Genomic DNA, 13,127 nt, shown 5'->3' on the forward strand with positions numbered 1-13,127 from the left:
ATCCGACTGATGAAGGGGCCAAAGCCTTTTGAGGACTCCGTGGGCTTTGACGGCATCCATATTGTTAGTCACCTGGCAGTGGACGATGACTCCCTGCACTCCTCAGACGAAGAGCTGCTGACCAGCCCCATGGTGGTGGGTGCCTTGCAGGATGTCTTGTACCCGCTGTCTCCCCACAACACACGCTTCCTGCGGGGTGCCGAGAGCTCAGGCAAGGAGAGCGACGGCACCACAGACAGTGATCCAGATGACCCGGCCTCCGCCACGGAACCCAACGGCGAGATCATCTTTGCCAAGGCCCTGAGCCAATGAGGAGAGGTGCTGCCGCCCCAGCTCCACCCGGAAGGTGCTTTTTGTCCTCTGGCCGCGCTGTGCCGAAGGAACGGGGGCGAGGGGCGAGATGCATTCTGAATGCTGCACTCAGTGAGTACCCGCCTCCCCCAGATGGCACAGGGGATGGACCGTTCTCCAGCTGGCCTGCAGCACTGCACGGACCATCTCCACTCGTCTGCACTGCCTTTTTTCCAGCTCTGTCATCATTAGAAACTTAAAATCCAAATTCATGTATAGTATTCATTCCCCCATCCCCACGGCCTCCCGCAGCCGCACCTTCTCCCGTTCTTCTCCCGTGCTCAAAGGGAGGTTCATGCCTCCGAGAACTTCCAGAGGACTGCGGAAGTGACAAGGTCCTCGGTTCCACATAATGCAGCCCGGTTGTGATTGTGTCTCTGTCTTTGCTGTGCTTGGAGGAACAGGAGGAGGGATCAGTCTTCCCTTTATTTATATGTCTCCCTTGACTCTGCTGTGCTGCGTGCAGAGAAGACGCCTGAAGGCCTCCCCACTCCTTTGCCACTTTCAGTCCGGGAAGAGGGAAGAGAGGGGTGCATGGAGAGTGCGCTTCTGAAGGAGGGGGTTGGTGAGAGAGAGAGAGATTATATTTTTGTTTCTGCATATATTATTTATTAATACTGAGTAATTGCCAGTTGAGCTCCCCTACAGGAGCTTTTGGCCTAAAGCTTTAAGTTCTGTCATCTTGAGGGCTTTTATGAGCAGCCTTGGAACTGCTCCTGTAGCTAAAAGACCCCATGTCTTTTCTGTTGGATTGTGGTAAGGGAAGCATTACACATGGGACTCTTGTATGACTCACTTTTGCCTGGAGCCGTAATTCTCTTTTGACTGCGTCTATAAGAAGGGATTTAGCTGCTGTCTTATTACAGATGGCTAGTGGCAATTCCTCCATATTTCCTTCCCTGGAATTGCATGGGATGGCTCGTATTCTTCTGCAACCCCATCTTTAAGACACTGTGTTCAGAAACCAGGTCCCGCAGAGTTCCTGTTCTTCCCCAGGCAAGCAGCAGTCAACCCAAGCACTCCATAACAGATGTTACATTTGTACAAGAAAGGTATGATAATGAGTTCCTTCTTGAGTAGGTGGCTGGATTTTGAAGTGCCTGAGGAGGTAACTTGAAGAATTCTTTCTTGTTAGCAAACAAAACTTGCAAGTGAAGGGATGAACATAGCAGGATGCCTGGCCTTTCTAGAAAATGGAAATACCCCGATTCTCAGCTGGAACTACATGTGACCAAGACGGGGGGGGGGGATTCTGGCTTTGCCTGAGCCCGCAGCAGATGCTGTCCCCACTTCAAGCATATTAGCTATGAGCAGTATAGTTGGGAAGCAAGACATTGCAGGAATCATGCCTAGCTCTGATCGGCCCACCCCTTAAGCTCTCACTACAGAAACAGCCCTGCCCCTTTTACCTGGAGGGGGGGAGGAGAGACTTCAGCTTCTCAACATTATTCTCTGTCCTTTATTGGTCGCTAGGAACACTAACATAGCCCAGCAGAGAGCAGCGGGTGAATAAAGAATCCTTTGTCCACAACCAGCCACGATCTCACTAAAAACTATTTTTGGTGTTTCTTGCAGTGATGCTCCTCACCCCAGCTGGATATAGTATGCACTGGGAAGCACGATAGGACATGGTTGCCTTCTGACCACCAGAGATCATTCTACACGTGGCATTGCAAGCCTTTCCCTCTCCTTTCTGAGGCACAGAGCCAGAGCCCATTCCCATTCTGTCCTGGCCCCCCCTCCCCCTTAAAAGATGGCATCACAGTTTGAGATCAGTAAAGCCAGTCTTCTGTTCTTTCCTCACAAACTGGTGCTATTTCCAGAGGCTGCAGGGAAGCCGGGGTTCCAGCCTCCTCTGAAAAAGAGAAGCAAGGGCCCAGCTGCTCTGTGCAGACAGCCTGCCATCCAGCGTCGGCGTGTTCTGGCTTGAGATGAGGGGTCTGAAGGATGCCTGGGGGCGAAGTACTGGGACTTGCAGGCTGTTTGGAGGAGAGCATTGTTGAAAATGTGAGGCTTCCGCTTAAGAACGGATTGACAGACATTAGGAGAAGGGCGGGGCTTCATGGCAGAACTGTGGAAGAGGAGCCGCAGCCTGTGAGGATCTGAGGATTGAGGACCCAGATGTCAGCTGAGGAGGTAGCCTTGTCATTAGGCAAGCTGTCCAGCCATTGGGAACCTTCTACAGATAGATCCAGCTGGGTTACAGGTTGGGAAGGGCACGCTGTCTGCCTTCAGGGAAGAGGGAGCATTTCCTTTCCCTCATAAGTTCAACACTCCAGGTCTTTGCTGATTCCACGCTGCTATAAAGTGATAGACACACTGGGCTCAGTTGGACGCTTGTTTTTACATAATTTCTGAAGCTTGCAACGTTGCTACGTCAGATGTTCTATATCATACACTCCCACCCACTCTTCCTTCTGATGGAGGTCTTCATGGACTTATTTGATTTGCAGTGAAGAAGGAATTCTTAGACCCCCCCCCTCCCCCCAAGGCTTTGTCTCTCTCAATGACAGGGCAGATTTTGTTAGTCACCTTTACTTGCTGGAATCGGGACTTCTCTAGCAAAGTGAAGTGAACCCAGCAAGCGTGTTGCAGAAGCAGGACAAAGCCGCATTCACCACATGAGTGGTCCTAAAGTATTCTGTGTGTCCTTCTATAAGGAAGCCTGGAAAATGTTCCAGTTTGGCATAAACTTGCATATTTGAATGGATGTACTCTCTATCTACTCATGCTGCACTGTATTGCCAAATTTCTGTGAATTCCCCTTCACCCTTTTCCATGTCTTCCCCAGAGATCAGTGGCAGAATCCACGGTCCGACTGGGACTTCCGCCAGCACTGTTGCTTTGATCCGCTCGCGTCAGCCTGATGCATTTCTTTGTTCCTACTTGCAGTGTTGGATGCCTTGTGAAACTGTTTGCCAGTCTGTGCATAATTCCTAGCAATTTGTTATTTGTTTGTGAAGTGCTTCCCAAATGCTTGCTGCCTCCGACATTACCCACAAGGAATAGTTTTTACCTCTGCGGTTTCTAACTCTGGAGTGGCCCCCCTTGACTTGAGTGCGTCTGATTTACACTGGAGTTAATGGGGGAAGAATCTGTTTGCTAGACAATATCAGCCGTCCTTCCTCGGCCTGTTTTAGTTTAGGGAATGATAATGTAATGTGAAGTACACATTGCTCAGTTTACGGACTCTGGTCTTACCTTAGGTTTATCCTAGTATAACTCTGACTCAAGTAAAATCTCTTCCACTTGCACTCTAACTAACTACTCATCAGTAACAATTCATATTATTGCCACCCTGTTGTTTTGTCATTCTGTTTAAGACCTGTTAATTACACTAAACTGGATTTGCCCTTTTCTATTCCGGACACCGTTGCACAAGTAGAGTGTGCCCCAAAGGGCAGAGTAGAATAGGAGGGAGAGAGCTAGTCTGGTGTAGTGGGGTTAAAGAGCAGCCAGCCTCTAATCTGGAGAACTGGGTTTGGTTCCCTGCTCCTCCATATGCAGCCAGCTGGGTGACTTTGGGCCAGTCGCAGTTTTCTTAGAGCTGTTTGCACAGAGCAGTTCTCTCCGAGCGCTCTCAACCTCCCCCACCTTCCAGGGTGTCCGTTGTGGGGAGAGGAAGGGAAAGATGGTTGTAAGCTGCTTTGGGACTCCTTCAGGTAGTGAAAAGCAGGGTATTAAAACCAACTCTTGTTCTTCTGATGTTTAAAAGCAATCCTCTTTACATGCAGACAGCAGGGGAATCGCATTGGGCAAGTTCTAGTACCATCTCAAGACCACTTTAAAAAATAGCCATGAGCTAAATTATCTTCTAAAAAGGCAAGTGTCTACGTGGAATCACAAGTCTCTTGCAATAGTATCGAAACACAGAATCCAACACAAACTGCTGCTGTGGCTGCAAGCATGGTGCCAGGCAGACTAGCTTCAGCACTGCCCTCCCAGGCCTCTTTGGGCTGCCTGTCTGTGGCCCAGCCAGACCCTCTCCATTAGTCGACGTTCAGCTGGCTGCCATCGTGCAGCAGAGAAACCACCCCCACCCCCAGGCCCCCTTCCGTCACTGCCATTGTCAAGGTTTTGGGATGACATTAGTGGCAGCAGGAATAGATTGCAAAGGGGGAAAGCTGTTTCCTCTTATGTACAGTAGACCGTACAAATTCTCCTCTCTTTTCATTTCTCTTTGCAAGTTACTCTTGTACAAGTGTTGTTTTCCAAACTAAGGTGCCAAATACTTTAGCCACTCAGTGCTCTGGAGTCAGGGGAAGAAATGTGTATCCAGCGAGGCAGAGAAATGTGCATGGATGTACATTCTGCCCTCAAAAACATACTTATTTCTATCTAACATAAGTCTGCACGGACTTCCCTGCTTTTGTTATGACTTCTATGGGATATGCTTGTTTCCCTTCAGTATTCTCAAGGCCATCAGGTAATAGTTGAACCTTCTGTGGCCATTGGCTGCAGATTTTTGTGCCATTAGAAACTGAGTTCTGGAAAAGGTGGAGCCACCACCGTGGCAAAGTTGGTGTCCTCAAACAGCCTGGCCCCTAGGATACGCTCCTGGGCAGGATAAGGTGGAGGCAGAGCTTGTGTGTGTGCTCTTTTACAGATACTGGCACAGTTCCGTTTGCACTTTAATAGTTTCTTTCCCCTCCTCTGTGGGGGGGGGGAACCAATGTGGTGCTGTGTTGAGGCTGGGTTTGGGAATGCTTCACCCTCCCAGCTCTGACATGACTTCTAGTCATTCTGTCTCCTGAATGCCTCCACTCCCTTCTCTTGTGCCACAATTCCCACTTCTGTCGAAGCAGGGGATGCTGAGTTAACGACTGTGAATAATCCTGGGTGGTGCGCTGTTAATTAATGACACTATGCTGGGCTAGCCCTTCCCATTCCAGTCCCCGTTGCACAAGAGACAAGTATAGTGTGCCCCAAAGGACAGAGGGGCTAGAACAGGGGTAGTCAAACTGCGGCCCTCCAGATGTCCATGGACTACAATTGCCAGGAGCCTCCTGCCAGCGAATGCATCTGGAGGCCCGTAGTTTGACTACCCCTGGGCTAGAAGAAAACAAAGTCTGTTTTCTTAAGGCCTGGCTTGTTTAGCCTTGATCACAGAAACAATAGGGTAAAGGCAGGTATTAGCATAGTGGAGGTGGTTGGGTAGTGCTGGTACTGCCCACTACATATTAATTCATTGAATTGTTCCAGAGAAACAGCTTTGAAATAATACTTCAGCAGATTATTTAAACCATGGGAAAGCTGGCAGCGGTGGGTATATATTGACTGGCGCTTATGACAGGAGTTCCCCATTGTTGTGTGATGGGGCGGGAGAGAAATGACCTATGTTTGCATAGACATGTTGTGATGCTGCTATAAATACAGAGAACCTCTATGATATTCAAGGAATGAGGCAAAAGCTACCCCCCCACACACACACACACACCTTTATAGTATGCACAGCAATTTCTTAAGCCAGTGTGAGATTTTATATTGCAACACCGGGTTGGTAATTTCTGCAGATAGAAGGGGTTGATTTTCTTGCCACTCCTGACTAGGCCTGTGTCTTCACACAGCAGAAGCTCCAGGGGTTGGGAGATGGAGAAGTCATGCTATGCTGATGGAACTCTTTCCATCAGTGGACCTTCTCAGTGGAATTCAAGCCACTGCTAGACAAGTTCAAGGACCTGCTTTAGGTTCTTTGAGACTCTCGACATGTCTCCATAAACCGGTTCTGTTACAGATGTCTACATAATATGATTAACTTACTAGGGAAAAGCATTTGAAACCTGTGGGAACTGAAGATCTGGACCTGCTCCAGAAAGGCTTCTGCAGAGTGTTGCGGCAGTACACTGCCCACCCCATCCAGCCCACACCCCACGGCACCATGGGATCCTTATGGGAGGATTAACATTACCGAGTTTAGGGTGGACCAAGAGAAAACACTACAATGAGAGCTTGGGAAAAAAGTAGAAAGAATGTGCCTAGACAAGATCAGCAGATTTAAAAAATGAACAAGCAGTGTTTTATTTACCTTTTTGGACACTTGTAAACTAAAACTGATTACACTACAGGCCTAATAGACTAAAACAAATGACACTACAGTCTTGTTTTGGGGAAATGCTTTTGCTCTGGGTTGGGAATGCATCTGGAAATCAGGTTGGTAGAGGGTGTAGTTCAGCCAAAAAGCTGCCCCCAACCCAGGAGTACCCAGAAACATATAAGGAGGTCATGGTACCTGTGAGACAGGTTCTGAAATTCACCCTAAGAGGCAGGCATATTTTATAGTTTGTTCCCCAGGTTCTATATAGGCATGAGAAACAGGGATGTAAACTTCCAAGAGTTTTATGGTTTCTGCCAGTTGTAAATCTGAACTTCACTCCTGTGTTCTTGTAGGTTATTAACATGTAAAAGTAATGAGTGATTGAAAGCCACAGCCAGAAACAGAGTGAAATGGGACCAGGCACAGTCCCAAACAGAGCAGTCCCCACCCCGCAAGGTAGACTTGGCCCCATGGTATCACAGTCTGTTGACTTGCCCCATACTCAATGCCAGCTGTCCAAAAGGAATGTACAGGTTACCATGAATTTTGATTTCTGTGTTAGAAGGCACTGTCTTCACAGCCCAGCTGTTTCTTAAATTATGTGTTCATTGTAACTATGTATCAGTATCCCTTCTCTGCTTCTCAGAATATACCTTCTTCCCAGCCCATGCCCATTTTAAAACAAATAGTTGTACAAAAATATCTGTACTTTAAAAAAAACAGAACAATAAACTATTTACACTGTCTTAATAATTCTGTGGTTCCAGCCTTTGTAATGCAGGGAGACAGAGGGAGGACTCATGCAGGCATCGGAAGAAGGAAGAAGAGGAGGAGCTGATTTTTATACCCCACTTTTTGCTACCTGAAGGCATCTCAAAATGGCTTACATTCGCATACCTTTCCTCTCCCCACAACAAACACCCTGTGAGGTGGGTGAGGCTGAGAAAGCTGTGACCAATCCAAGGTCACACAGCTGGCTGCATTCAGAGGAGGGGTGAATCACCTGGTTCGCCAGATTAGAGGCCATTGTTCTTAACCACTGCCCCAAGGTCGTGGATTGCAGTTACAGTGATCTAGGCTTTTCTAGTCATTATCAGGTTTCCACGGTATTCCATCAGCTGACTGCCTATGAGATCCAAAGTTCTAAGGTTCAGAAGCTGCTCTATGACCCAGCTTCGTAGTCCAGAGGGTATAATGTTAAGCCACCCAAAAACAGCTGGCAACTTGATCAAGGAACCTAGTGGACCAATTGTTCAACGGAGTGGAGATTTCACTTCCAGTCTTACAATCCATACAGAAGAAAGGATGAGCTTGGCTTTCTGAGTAGCACTTGAGTTAAGCCAGTGACTGTTCACTGTCCTCCCCCTGTGCCCTCTGAAGGACAGCAACAAAGACATTAACAGCCTGCCCTGCCTAATCTGGCCTACATGGACACAGGACATTTTGAAGCAGTTGCCTAGTGAAGGAGGCATTGTACAGTTTTACAGCCAGGCTGCTTAATAAAAGGCACCACCATTTGCAGTGTGGTAAGAGTCTGCTGAAGTTGAATTTTGCTTTTTCCAGATAATTGATCTTGTTGTGTCAAATTGAGCAGCCTGAACTTACTAGGTGCATTAAAATTAACACTTGCATCCCATACTAAGGCAATCAAGCTAGGAAGCAAATACAGCGATGTTTTGTCTGCACTTCTTCGTAGGACCATCACCCAAGCCCAACTCCTAAAACAGACTTAAATATGATTGCAAGGCCTGGCATAATTGAACAGCTTGCCAGCAAGGGCAAAGTGGTGGCAAATGGGGTATACAGCACTGGAATGCAACATAGGTTTGGGGAGATTGGAGGAGAAGTCATCCACAATGTCCACTCAGCACAGTGGTAAGGCAGAACCAGCCTCTGAGGGATCAGTCACATTTCTCCTGGCAGCTTGTCCCAGTCAAGCAACTATTCCCTTCCTACTACCATTAGCAGCCAGAAGTGCACATTTAAACTAATGCTTGGAGAATGATGAAAAGTATTGATTCAGCTAGCTGAAACTGAAGCAAAGTGAAGCCATGAGGATTCAGCCTGAGAGTCACTGGTACGAGCAGGTTCTATGAGACGGGCATTTGGCTATTGGCTAAAAGTACAAAAGCCTGAAAAGAAAAGGAAAAATAGACAGGTAATGTGGTTAGAAAGAAACACAATTTCCATGGTCCCCACCTTCTCTTTTTCTACATCTTTTGGTACATCTTCCAGCCTGTTTCCACCAAAGAAACAAATCAAGGTAATGCTGCACTCTGAGGCCTGTTTTCACAAGTGGCCCTAAGAAAACCTTTGGAGCCAAGATGTATACAACTCCAAAGAGCCACTTTTAATCACTGTCTGTTGGAGACAGACCAAATCTTAGTAAATCTGATCCGTGGTGTTCAAGCTTCATTCAGCTGTATAGAAGTTATACAAAAACACATGCCTGGAAAAGACATTTTCACAAGGGATACCCCAAAATAGCTACTAGTAGATCTTACAAGTGTTAGATTTTGGTGCCTTCTACTTAACCTTTGCTTCAAAAGAATCAGGCATTCTCTACCCACAAGGGAAGTGTTTCCACATAGCTGAAGCACTCCCCGGCTATTTTGTTAAAGGCATCATCCCCAGTGGCTTGATAGGGACCATCACTGCCCTCCAGGAGACAGGGAACGTTGAGGCCATATGAGCATCAGTTAAAGAGATGCAATAAAACAACTGAGACAGCAAAAAACTGATGCTGGGACCTACCATAATTTAGATCATCATAGATGGAGAGATTTGGGACAGAGGGGAATTCCCAGTTGTTTATCTCTCCTTCATGACATTCCAAACAGGTGATATTTTGGTAACATACTTACATTATTGTGCTTAGTACATTATACTGTTCTAGGTTTTAAGTTAAAAATAAACTCTTAAAATATGTGTTCAAGCAAACCTCTAGTAAGCAGAAGTAACTGGCATAGATTTGACAAAAAAAAGCCATGGCTCCCTTTTGCCCTCCTTATTTCCCAGCTCTGTTGCTCCTGTCAACAAATACCTGTGTCCAGCAGCACGCTCTTAGGGTGAAGAACCATGTGGAGGACCAGCGGCACTGGGAGCCGAGGGAGTAGACAGAGGCTTCGGAACTGCTGTTTCTTCAGGATCTGGTGAGGAGGGAAGAATATCAAAGGCACAGTTACTGCCCCTTGGTAAATAAAAACCCTGACCAGTCATTTGCACATTGGTGGGCGGGGGGTGTGTGGCTTGGCCAGCTGAAATCACTTCCAGAACTCCTCGGAGCCTGAAAAATTACTTCAGAGACTCCTCCGTGGCCAAATGGTTGCAAAAGGCTGAGTTCCACCAATGACTAGGGGAAAGCCACTATCACATACTAACTCTGTTTCTGTAGATGTGAGCTGGGCTGCTTACGTGAAAGAAGTGGTTACCTGTGGCGTTGTGGGCAGCCTCGCATCCCCTTGTCTGGGAATGAATGAACCAGAGCCCGCCAGTGAGGGAGATGCCAATGATAAAGGCTGAGAAGGCTATGCCAACTACCGCTGGGAGCTCTAGGTGTGGAGCAGCTGCAGCTGTAGGAAGGAAAGGAACACAGAGAGAGACAATGCACTCCCTTCCTACATCTAGGAAACAATGTTGGGGCAGATGGGTCCGTGCTCTGAACAGGGCAGGCACAGGAGGAGGGCTCCTGCAGTCTATCAGGAGCAGGGAGAGAGGGGGTGGTGGTGGTAGCATTAGTGCTGGGCCTCTGGACATTCACATACATGCAAAGCTGCAAAGACAATGCAAAAGAACTTCTCAAGATGGGATCCAGCTCTAGAACCAATGAGAATTAGACCCAGATCCAAGACTAATCCCAGGGAAACAGGGCCAGTGAAGTAACCTAGCACATTACTTACTTGGGTCAGACTGTGTCTTCCGTGAGCGGTTTACATTCTTCAGTACTTTTCCTTGCTGGGTAAGTAGGAAACGTTCTACAGAAAAAGATGGTAAAATCCAAAAGGTAATAGGAAACAGGAGTATTTGCAAGCAGTGAAAAAGAATGAAAATGAAAAAGAGGGCTTGGTGTTCCTGCCAGCCCAGCCCAGCCCCTTTGTGTTTCAGTACAGACAAGCTGGAGGCCATTGGCAGAGTCAGGCTTGGTGGGACCAGAATCACGAGTGAGCTTCTATAGAGATGCAGCCCCTGGTTACTTACAGGTCTGCAGCAGAGAGAACTCTTACTTCATGGACTCTTCCTTCCACTCTCTGGTTTCACTGGAAAGGGGAGCCCTCACCACTGGTATAAGTTCCTATCCAGTAGGAAAGTAGAAGAGAGGTCTCCCTTTCCCTGCTCAAATCCAGAATTCACACCAAGCTCCTACCTGGTCTGAGATTAGGAGCAGCAGCTTTGGGAGGAATCGCCACAGTCACCATGATGGGCTTTGAGATGGTGCGCTGGAAGCGCCCGCTGGCCAGTTCCTCTTGCCCCTTGCAGGCCTCGTTCTCAGCCTGGCACTGAAAGAAAAACCTGCTTCAAAAAGAGAGAGTGCCCTGTCCCCAACAGCAGGAAAAGCACTAGGTCTCACAGGGTGGTCACAGGTAACCTCTCATCCTGCTTTAGTTAATCAAAACATGTTTATGCCTTTCTTTCTCCTTGACAATCTCAGATGGACCTCAAGCTAATGAGAGGCTTTCTTGGGTACAAAACCCTGTCCAAAAACCCTTTCCCCTCACCCCATCCTATGAACTTCACCCTCATCTCCTGAGAAGCCCAGGAGCTAGGTAGGATCAAGGCTCTCCAGTACCTTGTCAGTCCAGATGGCTTTGATGACACTGACCCTAGATAAGGGGACTGTCCTGCCATCCAATATTCACTAGAGATCAGTGGTCAGACCTTAGCATGGTGAGTTAGATACCTTAGGGATTGGGCCCTGAGGCTTGGTGGGGTCCCCAGTGTCTCTGCTGCAGAGTGTCAGGTGGCAGTGCAGGAACTGAATGGAGTCATTGAAGAGGGGCTGGAGCACAAAACTCATCCGTTGGCGTTCTTGATACCCTGGAGGTAATGCATGGCCCTGGGCTGCCTGCTCAGACCTTGACAAAGTGACACGAGCATCAGCCGCACAGCCATGTTGGATCAGCACATACGGAGAGGACAACGAAGCATCTGAGAAGGGAGAGAGGAAGCACTGCCGGATGGTGAAGCCGAGACACAAGTCGTATGCAGCCAAAGCAGCCTGAGAGGAAGAGGAGAAAACACCATCTAGTTTGAAAACAGAATTCTGAATTCTCTTCCTTCACAAAAGTGTGGACTGACTTCTTCTCTGTTTGGTCAGTCTGACCCCACCCCAGCATACCAGGGCTGGGAATGAAACCGAATCCTTGCTCCTGGCACCTTTATCATCATGACCAGCTCTGAAAAGCATGACAAAGCCCATAGAGAGGGGCTGTGGCATAGGTATTGAACCAGATTTTATTTGATCATTGCCACGAACCAAACTGCAAGCTTTCCCCTTCCATATGTACTACATCAAGGGTCTTTTCAGTGTCCTCTCATTCATATCTGAAGAAGTGAAAAGCGACTCATGGAAGCTGATACCCTGGCACAAAATTTGTTAGATTTTAAGGTGCTACTGAACTCTTGCTCTTTTCTACTGCTACAGACAAACATCTTGATCCATTAATTGATATACAGTGGACAGGAAATAATTCCTCAGGTATAATTAATGACCTACTTATGGCCAGATTTCCTGCCAGACTAAACCCAGCATGAAGTCTTATGGATTCGAAGTGTTTCTCAGATGTTGCCTTCACTATAACTATTTAGGTCACTCACAAGCAGCAGGTTCATGTGGTAGCTTAATATTTTTTTTCAATCATCAGTTATGTATAGATTTTAGGTTTATCATCTGCTTCCTTGTTTTCTTGTTGACTGTTATCTGTTTTGCGCTGATGTTTTGGTATACTCTTGCCTTCCACAGGGCTCTCAAACAACAGGATGTTTCCTTCTTCAGGAGTGGACCAAGAAGTTGGAAAGTCCTTCACAAGAATAAGGTCATCATAGCAAGAAGGGCCAGGCTTCCAACAGCATCTTTAATAGCTAACAGATGAGGAACGGTTGTAGCAGCACCTCAACATCTCACAAAGTACATCTCCCAGCATTCCCTTATCTCAAGACTATGAAATAGATGAGCGCCTAAATGCCGACATGCTGGCCATCCCACCCATTCCAACACTTATTAAACCGTCTGTATAAAACTGCTCCTATGGTTCTGTTCCTTGACAACAAGTGCATACGTTATCGTAGCACCAAACTCTACTGACAGAGCAATGGGATGGTCAACACAGGCCACAAATTCCCCAGTTCAAGGTCCTGCACTCCTCCCTGGAAGCTCCCTTTAAGAGCCTAAGAGCTGCCTCAGAAGATGTGTCCTGCAGACCCATCATCAGCTTTACCTCCACAAAGACTCGGCTGTTAGCGGAGACCACGCAGGGTCCTGGCTGCTTGGCAAAGGCCTCGGAATTGTAGACCTCAAGGCTAAGCAGGACATTGCCAAGGTGAAAGGGGAGGTCCTGGAAGGCCATAGTAGCTTCTAGGGGAGAGGCCCAAGTTGAGGAAGGTGAGACACAGGAAACCTGGAGGAGAGAGGCAAGGCCTGTACTGGGACAGATTGATGTGCAAGGCGGGGGGGGGGGGGGTCTTTGGGAATAAAGTTTTGGGGCATCGTGATCAGAGACAAGCTGCAGAGCAGAACTTCCCAATG

General features: G+C 47.6%; 2 protein-coding genes across 18 annotated transcripts in view; one reads left to right on the forward strand and one right to left on the reverse strand.

The window, feature by feature from the left end:
- Positions 1-7,138, forward strand: part of EVI5L (ecotropic viral integration site 5 like) — a 57,944-nt gene extending 50,806 nt beyond the window's left edge. For 6 of the 7 annotated variants that reach the window (XM_077327297.1, XM_077327296.1, XM_077327299.1 and 3 more), the window contains one exon: positions 1-7,138. In XM_077327297.1, the coding sequence (XP_077183412.1) occupies positions 1-312 (312 nt within the window). In that variant the 3' untranslated portion in view covers positions 313-7,138. The other variant, XR_013229332.1, reaches the window with a different exon arrangement.
- The window catches only part of LOC143832626 (transforming growth factor beta receptor type 3-like), a 24,312-nt gene continuing 17,524 nt past the window's right edge, over positions 6,340-13,127 (reverse strand). For 10 of the 11 annotated variants that reach the window (XM_077327305.1, XM_077327308.1, XM_077327303.1 and 7 more), the window contains 7 exons: positions 12,820-12,999; positions 11,283-11,600; positions 10,749-10,881; positions 10,285-10,359; positions 9,817-9,957; positions 9,429-9,534; positions 6,340-8,517 (listed from right to left, as the gene is read on the reverse strand). In XM_077327305.1, the coding sequence (XP_077183420.1) occupies positions 9,449-9,534; positions 9,817-9,957; positions 10,285-10,359; positions 10,749-10,881; positions 11,283-11,600; positions 12,820-12,999 (933 nt within the window). In that variant the 3' untranslated portion in view covers positions 6,340-8,517; positions 9,429-9,448. The remainder of the gene's footprint in view (positions 8,518-9,428; positions 9,535-9,816; positions 9,958-10,284; positions 10,360-10,748; positions 10,882-11,282; positions 11,601-12,819; positions 13,000-13,127) is intronic. The other variant, XM_077327306.1, reaches the window with a different exon arrangement.

This window comes from Paroedura picta, chromosome 3 (genome assembly GCF_049243985.1).
Source record: "Paroedura picta isolate Pp20150507F chromosome 3, Ppicta_v3.0, whole genome shotgun sequence".
Lineage (NCBI taxonomy): Eukaryota > Metazoa > Chordata > Lepidosauria > Squamata > Gekkonidae > Paroedura > Paroedura picta.